This window comes from Salvelinus fontinalis, unplaced genomic scaffold (assembly GCF_029448725.1).
Source record: "Salvelinus fontinalis isolate EN_2023a unplaced genomic scaffold, ASM2944872v1 scaffold_0052, whole genome shotgun sequence".
Taxonomy (NCBI): Eukaryota; Metazoa; Chordata; class Actinopteri; order Salmoniformes; family Salmonidae; genus Salvelinus; species Salvelinus fontinalis.
In genome coordinates this window covers 547,149-564,396 of record NW_026600261.1, presented here as the reverse complement: position 1 = coordinate 564,396, position 17,248 = coordinate 547,149, and the positions used below count along the sequence as shown (strand labels likewise).

At 45.9% G+C, this 17,248-nt stretch overlaps 1 protein-coding gene across 6 annotated transcripts in view; it reads right to left on the bottom strand.

Moving 5' to 3' along the window:
• Positions 1-17,248, bottom strand: part of trak1a (trafficking protein, kinesin binding 1a) — a 64,512-nt gene that overhangs the window by 4,464 nt on the left and 42,800 nt on the right. For 5 of the 6 annotated variants that reach the window (XM_055911176.1, XM_055911172.1, XM_055911173.1 and 2 more), the window contains 5 exons: positions 15,871-15,947; positions 15,538-15,771; positions 14,140-14,447; positions 12,142-12,600; positions 7,917-8,019 (listed from right to left, as the gene is read on the bottom strand). In XM_055911176.1, coding sequence (XP_055767151.1) covers positions 7,917-8,019; positions 12,142-12,600; positions 14,140-14,447; positions 15,538-15,771; positions 15,871-15,947 — 1,181 coding nt within the window. Of the gene's footprint in view, positions 1-7,347; positions 7,448-7,916; positions 8,020-12,141; positions 12,601-14,139; positions 14,448-15,537; positions 15,772-15,870; positions 15,948-17,248 lie in introns of all 6 variants that reach the window. The other variant, XM_055911177.1, reaches the window with a different exon arrangement.

Sequence of the window (17,248 nt, the reverse complement as noted above, 5' to 3'; positions counted from 1 at the left end):
AGTCAGCCATACGGCTATGCAGTCAGCTATACCGTTATGCAGTCAGCTATACCGTTATGCAGTCAGCTATACAATCAGCCATACGACAATACAGTCAGCCACACGGCTATGCAGTCAGCCACACGGCTATGCAGTCAGCCATACTGCTATGCAGTCAGCCATACCGTTATGCAGTCAGCCATACCGTTATGCAGTCAGCCATACCGTTATGCAGTCCGCCATACTGCTATACAGTCCGCCACAGGGTCAGCTATACAGTCAGCTATACTGCTATACAGTCAGCTATACTGCTATACAGTCAGCTATACTGCTATACAGTCAGCTATACTGCTATACAGTCAGCTATACTGCTTTACAGTCAGCTATACTGCAATACAGTCAGCTATACTGCTATACAGTCAGCTATACTGCTATACAGTCAGCTATACAGTCAGCTATACGGCTATACAGTCAGCCATACGGCTATGCAGTCAGCTATACTGCTATACAGTCAGCTATACAGTCAGCTATACAGTCAGCCATACGGCTATACAGTCAGCTATACTGCTTTACAGTCAGCTATACTGCTATACAGTCAGCTATACAGTCAGCTATACAGTCAGCTATACAGTCAGCTATACAGTCAGCCATACAGTCAGCCATACGGCTATACAGTCAGCTATACTGCTTTACAGTCAGCTATACTGCTTTACAGTCAGCTATACTGCTATACAGTCAGCTATACTGCTATACAGTCAGCTATACAGTCAGCCATACGGCTATGCAGTCAGCTATATCGTTATGCAGTCAGCTATACAGTGAGCTATACTGCTATACAATCAGCCATACGGCTATGCAGTCAGCCATACGGCTATGCAGTCAGCCATACGGCTATGCAGTCAGCCATACGGCTATGCAGTCAGCCATACCGTTATACAGTCCGCCACAGGGTCAGCTATACAGTCAGCTATACTGCTTTACAGTCAGCTATACTGCTATACAGTCAGCTATACTGCTATACAGTCAGCTATACAGTCAGCCATACAGCTATACAGTCAACCATACAGCTATACAGTCAGCCATACCGCTATACAGTCAGCCATGCCGCTATACAGTCAGCCACACAGTCAGCCATACTGCTGTACAGTCAGCTGAACAGTCAGCTATACAGTCCGCCACACAGTCAGCTATACTGCTATACAGTACGCCACACAGTCAGCTATACTGTTATACAGTCAGCTATACAGCTTTACAGTCAGCTATACAGTCAGCTATACTGTTATACAGTCAGCTATACAGCATTACAGTCAGCTATACAGTCAGCTATACTGTTATACAGTCAGCTATACTGTTATACAGTCAGCTATAAAGCTTTACAGTCAGCTATACAGTCAGCTATACTACTATACAGTCAGCTGTACTTTTATACAGTCAGCTATACAGCTTTACAATCAGCTATACAGTCAGCTATACTGTTATACAGTCAGCTATACAGTCAGCTATACAGCTTTACAGTCAGATATACAGCTATACAGTCAGCTGAACAGTCAGCTATACAGTCAGCTATACAGTCAGCTATACTACTATACAGTCAGCTGTACTGTTATACAGTCAGCTATAAAGCTTTACAGTCAGCTATACAGTCAGCTATACTGCTACAGAGTCAGCTATACTGCTACACAGTCAGCTATACTGCTACACAGTCAGCTATACAGTCAGCTATACTGCTACGCAGTCAGCAATACAGTCAGCTATACCGCTACGCAGTCAGCAATACCGCTATACAGTCAGCCATATGGCTATACAGTCAGCCACACAGTCAGCTATACTGTTAAACAGTCAGCCACACAGTCAGCTATACTGTTAAACAGTCAGCCACACAGTCAGCCATACTGTTAAACAGTCAGCTATACAGTCAGCCATACGGCTATGCAGTCAGCCATACGGCTATGCAGTCAGCCATACGGCTATGCAGTCAGCCATACGGCTATGCAGTCAGCCATACGGCTATGCAGTCAGCCATACGGCTATGCAGTCAGCCATACGGCTATGCAGTCAGCTATACCGTCAGCCATACAGTCAGCCATACAGTCAGCCATACAGTCAGCCATACTGCTATACAGTCAGCTATACAGTCAGCCATACGGCTATGCAGTCAGCAATACCGTTATGCAGTCAGCTATACAGTGAGCTATACTGCTATACAATCAGCCATACGACTATACAGTCAGCCACACGGCTATGCAGTCGGCCATACCGTTATGCAGTCAGCTATATCGTTATGCAGTCAGCTATACAGTGAGCTATACTGCTATACAATCAGCCATACGACTATACAGTCAGCCACACGGCTATGCAGTCAGCCATACGGCTATGCAGTCAGCCATACGGCTATGCAGTCAGCCATACCGTTATACAGTCCGCCACAGGGTCAGCTATACAGTCAGCTATACTGCTTTACAGTCAGCTATACTGCTATACAGTCAGCTATACTGCTATACAGTCAGCTATACTGCTATACAGTCAGCTATACAGTCAGCTATACGGCTATGCAGTCAGCTATATCGTTATGCAGTCAGCTATACAGTGAGCTATACTGCTATACAATCAGCCACACGACTATACAGTCAGCCACACGGCTATGCAGTCAGCCATACGGCTATGCAGTCAGCCATACGGCTATACAGTCAGCCGTACGGCTTTACAGTCAGATGTACAGCTATACAGTCAGCTATACAGTCCGCCACACAGTCAGCTACACAGTCAGCTACACAGTCAGCTATACAGTCAGCTATACAGTCAGCTATACAGTCAGCTATACAGTCAGCTATACAGTCAGCTATACTGCTACACAGTCAGCTATACTGCTACACAGTCAGCTATACTGCTACGCAGTCAGCAATACCGCAATACAGTCAGCCATACAGTCAGCCATACTGCTATACAGTCAGCCATATGGCTATACAGTCAGCCATACGGCTATACAGTCAGCCACACAGTCAGCCATACGGCTATACAGTCAGCCACACAGTCAGCTATACTGTTAAACAGTCAGCCACACAGTCAGCTATACTGTTAAACAGTCAGCTATACAGTCAGCCATACGGCTATGCAGTCAGCCATACGGCTATGCAGTCAGCCATACGGCTATGCAGTCAGCCATACAGTCAGCCATACAGTCAGCTATACTGCTATACAGTCAGCTATACTGCTATACAGTCAGCTATACAGTCAGCTATACTGCTATACAGTCAGCCATACGACTATACAGTCAGCCACACGGCTATGCAGTCAGCCACACGGCTATGCAGTCAGCCATACTGCTATGCAGTCGGCCATACCGTTATGCAGTCAGCCATACCGTTATGCAGTCCGCCATACTGCTATACAGTCAGCCATACGGCTATACAGTCAGCCATACAGCTATACAGTCAGCTATACTGCTATACAGTCAGCTATACAGTCAGCCATACGGCTATACAGTCAGCCACACGGCTATACAGTCAGCCATACGGCTATACAGTCAGCCATACGGCTATACAGTCAGCCATACAGCTATACAGTCAACCATACAGCTATACAGTCAACCATACAGCTATACAGTCAGCCACACAGTCAGCCATACTGCTGTACAGTCAGCTGAACAGTCAGCTATACAGTCCGCCACACAGTCAGCTATACTGCTATACAGTACGCCACACAGTCAGCTATACTGTTATACAGTCAGCTATACAGCTTTACATTCAGCTATACAGTCAGCTATACTGTTATACAGTCAGCTATACAGCTTTACAGTCAGCTATACAGTCAGCTATACTGTTATACAGTCAGCTATACTGTTATACAGTCAGCTATAAAGCTTTACAGTCAGCTATACAGTCAGCTATACTACTATAGAGTCAGCTGTACTGTTATACAGTCAGCTATACAGCTTTACAGTCAGCTATACAGTCAGCTATACTGTTATACAGTCAGCTATACAGTCAGCTATACAGTCAGCTATACTGTTATACAGTCAGCTTTACAGTCAGCTATACAGTCAGCTATACTGTTATACAGTCAGCTATACAGTCAGCTATACAGCTTTACAGTCAGATATACAGCTATACAGTCAGCTGAACAGTCAGCTATACAGTCCGCCACACAGTCAGCTATACTGCTATACTGTCAGCTATACAGTCAGCTATAAAGCTTTACAGTCAGCTATACGGCTATACTGTCAGCCATGCTGCCATACATTCAGCTATACAGTCAGCCATGCTGCCATACAGTCAGCTATACAGTCAGCCATGCTGCCATACAGTCAGCTATACAGTCAGCTATACAGTCAGCTATACAGTCAGCTATACAGTCAGCTATACAGTCAGCCATACGGCTATACAGTCAGCCATACGGCTATACAGTCAGCCATACGGCTATACAGTCAGCCATACGGCTATACAGTCAGCCATACGGCTATACAGTCAGCCATACCGCTATACAGTCAGCCATACCGCTATACAGTCAGCCATACCGCTATACAGTCAGCCATACCGCTGTACAGTCAGCCATACCGCTGTACAGTCAGCCCCACAGTCAGCTATACAGTCCACCACACAGTCAGCTATACTGCTATACAGTACGCCTCACAGTCAGCTATACTGTTATACAGTCAGCTATACAGCTTTACAGTCAGCTATACAGTCAGCTTTACTGTTATACAGTCAGCTATACTGTTATACAGTCAGCTATACTGTTATACAGTCAGCTATAAAGCTTTACAGTCAGCTAAACAGTCAGCTATACTGTTATACAGTCAGCTATACTATTATACAGTCAGCTATACAGCTTTACAGTCAGCTATACAGTCAGCTATACAGCTTTACAGTCAGATATACAGCTATACAGTCAGCTGAACAGTCAGCTATACAGTCCGCCACACAGTCAGCTATACAGTCAGCTATACTGCTTTACAGTCAGCCATACGGCTATACTGTCAGCCATGCTGCCATACAGTCAGCTATGCTCCTCAGCTATGACAGACACAGCCAGTCAGCTAGACTGATGATTCAAGCTTTAATATTACTGGCTATTGGTCCTGAGATCATATCCACATGACAATATTATACAAGAGTCAACACAGATGGAGTTCAAATAAATCAATAAATCCTTCTAGAGCCTAGACCACTCAATAAATCCTTCTGGAGCCTAGACCACTCAATAAATCCTTCTGGAGCCTAGACCACTCAATAAATCCTTCTAGAGCCTAGACCACTCAATAAATCCTTCTGGAGCCTAGACCCCTCAATAAATCCTTCTGGAGCCTAGACCCCTCAATAAATCCTTCTAGAGCCTAGACAAATCAATAAATCATTCTGGAGCCTAGACCACTCAATAGATCCTTCTAGAGCCTAGACCACTCAATAGATCCTTCTAGAGCCTAGACCACTCAATAGACCCTTCTGGAGCCTAGACCACTCAATAAATCATTCTGGAGCCTAGACCACTCAATAAATCCTTCTGGAGCCTAGACCACTCAATAAATCCTTCTAGAGCCTAGACCACTCAATAGATCATTCTGGAGCCTAGACCACTCAATAAATCATTCTGGAGCCTAGACCACTCAATAAATCCTTCTTGAGCCTAGACCCCTCAATAAATCCTTCTGGAGCCTAGACCACTCAATAGATCCTTCTAGAGCCTAGACAACTCAATAAATCCTTCTAGAGCCTAGACCACTCAATAAATCCTTCTAGAGCCTAGACCACTCAATAGATCCTTCTGGAGCCTAGACCACTCAATAGATCCTTCTGGAGCCTAGACCACTCAATAGACCCTTCTAGAGCCTAGACCACACAATAAATCCTTCTGGAGCCTAGACCACTCAATAAATCCGTCTAGAGCCTAGACCACTCAATAAATCCTTCTGGAGCCTAGACAACTCAATAAATCCTTCTAGAGCCTAGACCACTCAATAAATCCTTCTGGAGCCTAGACAACTCAATCAATCCTTCTAGAGCCTAGACCACTCAATAAATCCTTCTAGAGCCTAGACCACTCAATAAATCCTTCTAGAGCCTAGACCACTCAATAAATCCTTCTAGAGCCTAGACCACTCAATAAATCCTTCTAGAGCCTAGACCACTCAACAAATCCTTCTAGAGCCTAGACAACACAATAGCTATTCAATAGGTTGATTTTAGTCTGATCATCAATGTTAGTTTCCTTTTTTAGCACACACACTGATGCAGACCCCTCACTAGCTTTAAGCACCAGCTGTCAGAGCAGCTCACAGATTACTGCACCTGTACATAGCCCATCTATAATTTAGCCCAAACAACTACCTCTTCCCCTACTGTATTTATTTATTTTTCTCCTTTGCACCCCATTATTTCAATCTCTACTTTGCACATTCTTCCACTGCAAATCTACCATTCCAGTGTTTTCCTTGCTACATTGTATTTACTTCGCCACCATGGCCTTTTTTTTTGCCTTTACCTCCCTTATCTCACCTCATTTGCTCACATTGTATATAGACTTATTTTTCTACTGTATTATTGACTGTATGTTTTGTTTATTCCATGTGTAACTCTGTGTTGTTGTATGTGTCGAACTGCTTTACTTTATCTTGGCCAGGTCGCAATTGTAAATGAGAACTTGTTCTCAACTTGCCTACCTGGTTAAATAAAGGTGAAATAAAATAAAATAAAAGACTAGTACAATATAATGGAGCTTCCTGGTACAAGGTAAATGTACTAACCAATCACTGCCCGTATCAATATCAGATCAAATAGAAAACAATATTAACATCAACATCTCACTGACTATTTCATTCAGAAACCAACAGACAAGTCAATGGGACACTTTGACAAGGATATCTGGATGTTTACTCAAACACATGCTATTTCAACCCCAGATAACATTTCCTGGAAAACCCCCAAAGGAAATTTACTCATCAATTAGTATCAGAGACGCAGTGCTAACACACCGGTAATTATACAAACCAGTGTTATGAACACTGTTCCAAACATAGTTCTGTAAGCAATGAACAACCACAAGCTTAGCATCAATCATCAGACCACAATCAAGTTGTATTGTATGAATCACTGCCAGGGGCCATCATTATATTATGGAAGACATTTTGATCTGATCCTCATTGATTAGAGAGTCTCAGCCCGTTGGGGCGGAGCTGTTCTAGATTTGTTTGATTGACAGTTGACAAGGGGGGGGATTAGAGGGTTTAGAGACCAAAGGAAGCAGAATAGTTAGAAGGGGACAGTGAGGCAGGCTTTGTTATTCCCCGGAACAACCCCAAAACTACGGAGTCAGACCCCAAATCCCCTACAACGAGGCCACGCTACTAGTCATGTGACATGCGACAGGTCTCACCCACGGGGCGGGAGGGGGCGTGGCTCAGTGGGCCTGCTGTTCTAAATCAGCCTTCAGAACAACATGATAGAGAGCAGCTTCCTCTTCCTCATCACATGACCTGGAGGGGATGGGGGCAATTCAATACAATTCAATTATCTTTATTCAGGAGGGGCAATTATAGCTGTCAGACAGTGGGTATGTGTTAAACACACTATGGCTCAGACAGGGCAAAGGAAAACGTACTTGTGAACGAATCATGACTAACTTAGTTTTTACATCAACATTAATTAATATTATTATTCTGTGTCAGTATTTCCTTCAGCAATATGGGCTTATTATGATCCTCTCTGTATTATCATTCTCAGCCCAATGCTGAAAGCCAAGGAGGTTTCCACTGTCTGCAGTGATAGCGGTTCAGACAGACACTGCCACCTAGTGGCTAGAAAGGGTACACTGCAGTGTCAGCATGCATCTCAAATGGCACTCTTTTCCCTATATGCTGTAGTGCACTGCTTTGGACCAGGTCCCACAGTGGATAGGGAAGCCATTTGGGACTCCACCAGTGTGGGGTAAGAGGGTTGTCTAACCTGGGGGTGACTCTGGTCAGCTCGTCTGAGGGGTGCATGATCCGACAGGTGGTGAAGGTATAGGTGGAGCTGGTGTTGGACATGCATTTACCAGGGTAGTGGGCTGTAGACAGGAAGAGAGGGAGAGAGGGGGGAAGGGTAGAGGGTTAGTACTGGGCAGAGGTACCAACATTCTTTTAAACACAAAACTTAAAATCAAACACTCAAAGACAGAGTGGATGGTTTAAAGCTGCATCAGTTGCAAAGCTGAAACCGCTGTATTTTTGCCTGAAGAAGCCGTTTTAAACCACTGAAAACAATTAGATAGGCAGATAAAGGAATGACAATGATTTCAGCAGATTCCTAATATTCCAGGCATGAATTAGTGTTCCACTCTAACATAGGGATTCTCCATAGGGAACACATTGCAGGTTGAACTGAAAACACTGCAGAGAAGTGGTGTGTTGACTGTTTGGAGCTGTGTGTGGACTCTGCAGTGTTGACTGTTTGGAGCTGTGTGTGGACTCTGCAGTGTTGACTGTTTGGAGCTGTGTGTGGACTCTGCAGTGTTGACTGTTTGGAGCTGTGTGTGGACTCTGCAGTGTTGACTGTTTGGAGCTGTGTGTGGACTCTGCAGTGTTGACTGTTTGGAGCTGTGTGTGGATTCTGCAGTGTTGACTGTTTGGAGCTGTGTGTGAACTCTACAGTGTTGACTGTTTGGAGCTGTGTGTGGACTCTGCAGTGTTGACTGTTTGGAGCTGTGTGTGGACTCTACAGTGTTGACTGTTTGGAGCTGTGTGTGGACTCTGCAGTGTTGACTGTTTGGAGCTGTGTGTGGACTCTGCAGTGTTGACTGTTTGGAGCTGTGTGTGGACTCTGCAGTGTTGACTGTTTGGAGCTGTGTGGACTCTGCAGTGTTGACTGTTTGAAGCCGTGTGTGGACTCTGCAGTGTTGACTGTTTGGAGCTGTGTGTGGACTCTGCAGTGTTGACTGTTTGGAGCTGTGTGTGGACTCTGCAGTGTTGACTGTTTGGAGCTGTGTGGACTCTGCAGTGTTGACTGTTTGAAGCCGTGTGTGGACTCTGCAGTGTTGACTGTTTGGAGCTGTGTGTGGACTCTGCAGTGTTGACTGTTTGGAGCTGTGTGTGGACTCTGCAGTGTTGACTGTTTGGAGCTGTGTGTGGACTCTGCAGTGTTGACTGTTTGGAGCTGTGTGTGGACTCTGCAGTGTTGACTGTTTGGAGCTGTGTGTGGACTCTGCAGTGTTGACTGTTTGGAGCTGTGTGTGGATTCTGCAGTGTTGACTGTTTGGAGCTGTGTGTGAACTCTACAGTGTTGACTGTTTGGAGCTGTGTGTGGACTCTGCAGTGTTGACTGTTTGGAGCTGTGTGTGAACTCTACAGTGTTGACTGTTTGGAGCTGTGTGTGGACTCTGCAGTGTTGACTGTTTGGAGCTGTGTGTGGACTCTACAGTGTTGACTGTTTGGAGCTGTGTGTGGACTCTGCAGTGTTGACTGTTTGGAGCTGTGTGTGGACTCTGCAGTGTTGACTGTTTGGAGCTGTGTGTGGACTCTGCAGTGTTGACTGTTTGGAGCTGTGTGGACTCTGCAGTGTTGACTGTTTGAAGCCGTGTGTGGACTCTGCAGTGTTGACTGTTTGGAGCTGTGTGTGGACTCTGCAGTGTTGACTGTTTGGAGCTGTGTGTGGACTCTGCAGTGTTGACTGTTTGGAGCTGTGTGGACTCTGCAGTGTTGACTGTTTGGAGCTGTGTGTGGATTCTGCAGTGTTGACTGTTTGGAGCTGTGTGTGAACTCTACAGTGTTGACTGTTTGGAGCTGTGTGTGGATTCTGCAGTGTTGACTGTTTGGAGCTGTGTGTGAACTCTACAGTGTTGACTGTTTGGAGCTGTGTGTGGACTCTGCAGTGTTGACTGTTTGGAGCTGTGTGTGGACTCTGCAGTGTTGACTGTTTGGAGCTGTGTGGACTCTGCAGTGTTGACTGTTTGAAGCCGTGTGTGGACTCTGCAGTGTTGACTGTTTGGAGCTGTGTGTGGACTCTGCAGTGTTGACTGTTTGGAGCTGTGTGTGGACTCTGCAGTGTTGACTGTTTGGAGCTGTGTGGACTCTGCAGTGTTGACTGTTTGAAGCCGTGTGTGGACTCTGCAGTGTTGACTGTTTGGAGCTGTGTGTGGACTCTGCAGTGTTGACTGTTTGGAGCTGTGTGTGGACTCTGCAGTGTTGACTGTTTGGAGCTGTGTGTGGACTCTGCAGTGTTGACTGTTTGGAGCTGTGTGTGGACTCTACAGTGTTGACTGTTTGGAGCTGTGTGTGGACTCTGCAGTGTTGACTGTTTGGAGCTGTGTGTGGACTCTGCAGTGTTGACTGTTTGGAGCTGTGTGTGGACTCTGCAGTGTTGACTGTTTGGAGCTGTGTGGACTCTGCAGTGTTGACTGTTTGAAGCCGTGTGTGGACTCTGCAGTGTTGACTGTTTGGAGCCGTGTGTGGACTCTGCAGTGTTGACTGTTTGGAGCTGTGTGTGGACTCTGCAGTGTTGACTGTTTGGAGCTGTGTGTGGACTCTGCAGTGTTGACTGTTTGGAGTTGTGTGTGGACTCTGCAGTGTTGACTGTTTGGAGCTGTGTGTGGACTCTGCAGTGTTGACTGTTTGAAGCCGTGTGTGGACTCTGCAGTGTTGACTGTTTGAAGCCGTGTGTGGACTCTGCAGTGTTGACTGTTTGGAGCCGTGTGTGGACTCTGCAGTGTTGACTGCTTGAAGCCGTGTGTGGACTCTGCAGTGTTGACTGTTTGGAGCCGTGTGTGGACTCTGCAGTGTTGACTGTTTGGAGCTGTGTGTGGACTCTGCAGTGTTGACTGTTTGGAGCTGTGTGTGGACTCTGCAGTGTTGACTGTTTGGAGTTGTGTGTGGACTCTGCAGTGTTGACTGTTTGGAGCTGTGTGTGGACTCTGCAGTGTTGACTGTTTGGAGCTGTGTGTGGACTCTGCAGTGTTGACTGTTTGGAGTTGTGTGTGGACTCTGCAGTGTTGACTGTTTGGAGCTGTGTGTGGACTCTGCAGTGTTGACTGTTTGAAGCCGTGTGTGGACTCTGCAGTGTTGACTGTTTGGAGCTGTGTGTGGACTCTGCAGTGTTGACTGTTTGAAGCCGTGTGTGGACTCTGCAGCTCAATGTCAAAGGCAGGAGATGAGGTGACATTCACACCCCTCCATAATAATTCCTAGGAAACAGGGTCATGGACTGAACATGTTTCCCAAATGGTCCCCTACTCACTATATAGTACGGTATACTACTTTTGACCAGAGCACTATGGGCCATGGTTAAAATAGTGCATTGTATAGGGAATAGGGGGCCATTTGGTATGCCAGTAGTGTCATGTGAGTTACTGGACAGCTGTGAGAGCATGATGCTGTTAACAGATCACGTAATCTGATACCACGACAACCAAACCACAGAGACCTGGACACTGGCCATAGGTTGCACATATTCAATCTGGAGTGCGTGTGTGTCTGTGTATGTGTGTGTGTGTAATACGTATATACTACGTCACTACATTACTATGTAGGTTTACACTAACAAAGGACATCGCTAATAATGGGCTTTTTGAGTCTTCTTCGTGCCTTTGAGATGAAGAATGTTGTGATGGAAGACAAGAACAAAATCCCGACTTTCTCAGGAGAGACAACATGATTTGACACAAATGACTCAAGTGGACGGAAGTGGTGATCAGAACTGGATGATTTAAATGAATCTGAATTTGTAAGGAAGGATCTTGAGATTTTAGGAACAGTGTGAATGTGTGATAGAGGTGAAGATTAAACATAATACTGAAATAAATTCAACTCAATATACTCAAAAGGGGCATGACAGTAGCACACGTCTGGACGAGGTGGGTGTGTCTGGACACGTCTGGATGAGGTGGGTGTGTCTGGACGAGGTGGGTGTGTCTGGACACGTCTGGATGAGGTGGGTGTGTCTGGATGAGGTGGGTGTGTCTGGACACGTCTGGATGAGGTGGGTGTGTCTGGACGAGGTGGGGGTGTCTGGACGAGGTGGGTGTGTCTGGACGAGGTGGGTGTGTCTGGAGATGTGTGCATGAGCGTGGAGGGATCGGGGACCGACGGGCAGGCGAGGAGGGGATGGATATGGCCAATGAATGCCCCAATATCCTGAGGTAGAAGGGAGGGTTAGGGACGTCCGGTGCCTGTGTGACCCATTTAGGAGGCTCCCTCACCGGACACCCCGTCAGCGGCTGCAGCCTGATCCTGGTTCTCCTGGTTCTCTCTGTCTGGAGGTGCGGGGGACGACAGTGATGTGCTGCCTGGGCCTAGTGTCTCGCCCTCTTCCCTGGCTTCTCCATCACCCCCAACCCCTCCCTCTGGAAGGTTGTTGTTGATGCCGCTGCAGGAGGAGGAGCAGGAGGAGGAGCGGGTACGGAGGCCCTGCCGGCTGAGGATGGAGATGCCACTACAGACGGGGGTAGAGCCTGAGGCAGAGAGGCTGTGGACAGACAGGTGGTCAGACTCCTCCACCACCTCAAAGTCCTCCTCCTCAAAGTCAGTGAACAGGTACATGTGCTCCAGGTCTAGTTCCAGAGGACGGAAGCCCTTAGTGACCACACCAGGCCGCGTGTCCAGGATCCCACCCAGGTTGGGCTGGGCCAGCTGCTGCCACTGGTGCAGGGTGGCTGAGCCTGGGAGGGAGAATGTCAAACGTTAGACACACATACTATTACAGTGTAATGATAATGTAATAAATATGAGTATATATTAAATGAGTATATATTATAGTGTAATGATAATGTAATAACTATGTGTATATTATGTAATGATAATGTAATACACAATAATAATATAGACTAAGATGTAATGATAATGTAATACATGTTAGTGTATAGTATTATAGTGTAATGATAATGTAATACATGTTAGTGTATATTATTATAATGTAATGATAATGTAATACATGCTAGTGTATAGTATTATAGTGTAATGATAATGTAATACATGTTAGTGTATATTATTATAGTGTAATGATAATGCAATACATGTTAGTGTATATTATTATAGTGTAATGATAATGTAATACATGTTAGTGTATATTATTTTAGTGTAATGATAATGTAATAACAGTATAATAATGTAATGAACTCACAAGGTAAAGTGTTGATTCATTGTGCATGCTAATGGTGTTGTCACCAGGTGGCACTAGAGACCCAGATTAGATACCCTACTAGATGTTTCCTACTACTGTATAACCTGACAGTGACTTACGTTCCAAATGCCACCCTACATCCCTATATAGTGCACTACTTTTGACCAGGGCCCTCTGATCTCTGGTGATTTTTCAATCAACCATTTAATCTGACAACAAAAAAGCTGAAAAACATGTTGAAAACAACATTTGGAAAATAAATATATTTATCATTTTAGCGTGGGAAAATAAATACTCTATGTAAGAAAAACGTTGATAAAAATGTGAAGAACTTATTTTATTTGGTTAAACGTGTGCTTCATACCTGATCTATAACTGCATCTATCGACTCAAACTAACACAGTATCCAAGTTGTATTTCAAACAGTTGCATTCAGGTTCTTTCAGGAGATAACACAAATATATATCAGATCTCTTCTGACAGCTTTTTGAGGATGCCTGATATGTTTGGAGATGATTTAACATGGACATTAGAGTAACAGGCTGTACAGCTGTTTAATGTCATCCCTCCTTGATCAAACATAGAGGCACAGGGCCTCAACGATGCTGTGGAAAAGACCAGCAACAGGTCTGGGTTTGCTCTGCATGATGATAACTAAACTAGGTTCAACTAATGTGTTTGGCAGGGCTAGTGGTGGTGGGCTGGTCTAAGTCGAACTCGAAGTCTAAGTCTAAAGGCTCAGACACACCAATAACGTTTTCTAACTTGGCACCTCTGAACGTAATTTGCAAAACGATTTTATTATGTAGAATCCCTTAAATATTTTTGGCAGTCAGACGTCGACAGCGGGTGGTCCCTGAAACAGCGCGCTGAACGATCGGCAGACGTAAGCTAGATCAACATTCGGTGTGATGTGTGTGAGCCTCAACTCTAACTGTAGATGTGGAACCAGCAGCGGGGGCTGGGTGAGTCAGAAGTAGAAGGAGTACTGTGTGGAGAGGTTGCACTCATCATGGTGAATTAACTCCCACAGTGTGTCAACCAGCAGCAGGGTGAGAGGTCGTGGGGAAGGAGTCACCTTCCAGTGGCTTGACAATCTGCAGCTTCTCCGGCAGGTAGGAGCGGGAGCAGAAGGAGTACCCAGACCAGATGGAAGAGGGGTGGGTTCCTCCCAGGGACATGATGCTCTCTGTGGGGGTCATACTGCCGTTGTACACCTCTCCCTTCTCCACCAGCCCCTGGAGCTTCCGATCCCTCTCCTCCTCGAAGAAGCGCCGCTCGCTCAGGTAGTTGTCCCGCCGCAGGGAGAGACGTCGCAGGGCTGCTTCCAGATCCTGAGAGCCCGGCGTTCCAGGGGTCCCTGGTTTCTTGTTGGAGTCATCCTCACTGGGGAAAGAGAGAGAAAATAGAGCAGAAGACAACATGAGTCTTGGCCATCAACCTGCATTAGCTGAGGACAGGAGAAACTGTGTACATGGTCTTCATTTATTCAACTTAGTCGTATTCAACGCTACTTCAACGCTACTTCAACGTTATTTATTCAACTTAGTCCTATTCAACGCTACTTCAACGCTAATTCAACGCTATTTATTCAACTTAGTCCTATTCAACGCTACTTCAACGCTATTTATTCAACTTAGTCCTATTCAACGCTACTTCAACGCTACTTCAACGCTATTTATTCAACTTAGTCCTATTCAACGCTACAAGTCTAACAAAAGGTCCTTTAACTGGTTTGCTGTACTCAATGAAAGACACTGATCCTGTACATAACAACGTGAATAGCAACCAGACTGGCTGATGACATCAGCAAAACAACAAAAAGAGTCAACTGTTATTTGTGGTTGGCATTCCGAATAACAAAAATCCCCAATGGTCATTTGACGTTAACACAAGACGTTTTGACTTTCCTAGAATTATGTGCAGAGCCACAACATAATCAGTTGTTGTCAGGAGAAAGTTACATGACAAACTACTGTTTGGCTTTGTTGTACTGTGGTTGCTATGGGAACTAGTAAAGACAAACTTCTTCCTTTCCCTCTTGGTTTACCCAGCAAAGCCATGACTATTGCTGTCAGTGGTGTTGTTGTAGAGCCAGCAAAGTGCTTAGTAACCCTAACCCTGATCTATTCAAATTACAATGATAGCAGATATGCATTCAGGAAACCATGGGAACCGTCTTGTTTAACACTCTGTTTACACTCTGATAGACTTTACTGGACAACTACATGGATGGGACGACCTCTGACCTGTTGTTCCAGCCAGAACTTTACTAGATCAAGAAGACAGAGAGGAATAGGAGAGAGAGAGAGGAAATACTTCACGTTCAACAAGAGAGAGGAGAGAGAGAGTTCACAGTTCACATGCAGAGAGAAAGTGAGTTCACATGGAGAGAGAGCGAGAGAGAGATATTTCATATTCAAAGTGAAAGAGAGCCAGCCAGCGAGTAGTCATGGCTCAGTCCCAGTCCCAGCACCTGTGGTCAGGAGTCTCCAGTATGAAGCTGTTGGTGTGGTTGTCTATGAGGATGCTCCCCATATCCCCTCCGTACAGGCTGGAGCGGGGCGTGGACAGGCAGCTAGAGCGGCCAGAGTTCAGACAGGACGACCGGTTGGAGCCGGGGATGTTCATGGGAGACGGGGCCAGAGAGGAGCGCTGACGCATCAGGTTAATGTTTTTCACAGTCTCAAACACACGCTTGGGGTGCAACCTACACACACACATGGACACACACGGACACGATATCAGCGTAGCTCTAAAATGGGGTTAGATGTACTTCAGTAGATATTGGTATTGAATAAGGGCCTACTTCTGCTCTTCCACTTCCGGGTCATCCATAGCCAGCCCCTTCCTCATGGTGCCCTCAATCTCAGCAGCTAGAGAGTCCTGGGAGGACAGACACACAATACTAATCAGGATTATTACTGTCTATGTGACTAGTCCCTGAAGTCCCAGACCTAGGGACTGTGATTAATAAACATTATCTTGGTAAATTTGAAAAGGGGGGTATCCTCTTCAGACAGACAACTCCCCCAACAAATCACAAGGCAGACATGCCAGAATGTAACGATTCAAAGCCAGAGTTGGCAGGCAAAACCTTTGCAGTAGTTTAAGTGAAGGTAGTTGATGCAAACTAACCACTCACGTAATGCATTCATTAAAAATAACCTCTGATCAACCATTTCTAGCTACTTTTTTGTGTCTGGTAGATGTTTAAGCTAGGACAACACGCTAGGACAACACGCTAGGATAACCTACAGGAGGGTAGCTCTCCAGGAACAGGGTTGGAGACCCATGTTCTAGAGAGACTATGTGACTGAATTGGGTTAATTTGTTAGAGAATCTTCTGGGCCCCAAAAAACAGCCAATCGATTTGGAACAAACAAAACAAGACAGGATTCATCACACGGACATAACTGGGTTACTATGGGAACTAACCCCAGCCTGTTAATCCTACTGTAAACACCTCAAAACATGACTTCTCTCTACAGGGTCAATACCAGCCATCTCCTTCTCCCCACAGACCACATTCACTACAGCTAAATGCTAACACCGATAAGGTGTCTACCTCTCTGTGACTGTCTTTACATCACAGTTCTGGGGCTGGGGAGTTACGACGTGGCCAGGGCTGGGCCTAGGGCCAGGGCATTAGGGTTACCTCCCTGCTCCTCACTGGTGGTGAGTGGCAACACATCAAGCAGTCAGAGATGCAATAGACAAGTTCTCCACTCACCCCCTCGGCATAAACAATGCTGTTAACATCTGACACCTGAGAAATGGGGTTGAAAACAAAACCTGATGAAAGGAAATCCATTTCACCTCTATACCAGTTATAGCCCTCTCTCCCTGCCGCTCTCCTTCAATCTTTTCTTCCCTCCTCTCTCTTGCTCCCTCCCTCCCTCCTCTCTCTTGCTCCCTCCTCTCTCATGCTCCCTCCCTCCATCCTCTCTCATGCTCCCTCCCTCTCTCCTCTCATGCTCCCTCCCTCCCTCCTCTCTCATGCTCCCTCCCTCCCTCCTCTCTCATGCTCCGTCCCTCTCTCTCTCCTCTCTCATGCTCCCTCCCTCTCTCTCTCCTCTCTCATGCTCCCTCCCTCTCTCTCTCCTCTCTCATGCTCCCTCCCTCTCATGCTCCCTCCCTCCTCTCTCTTTTGCTCCCTCCCTCCCTCCCTCTAGTCTGTCCATAGG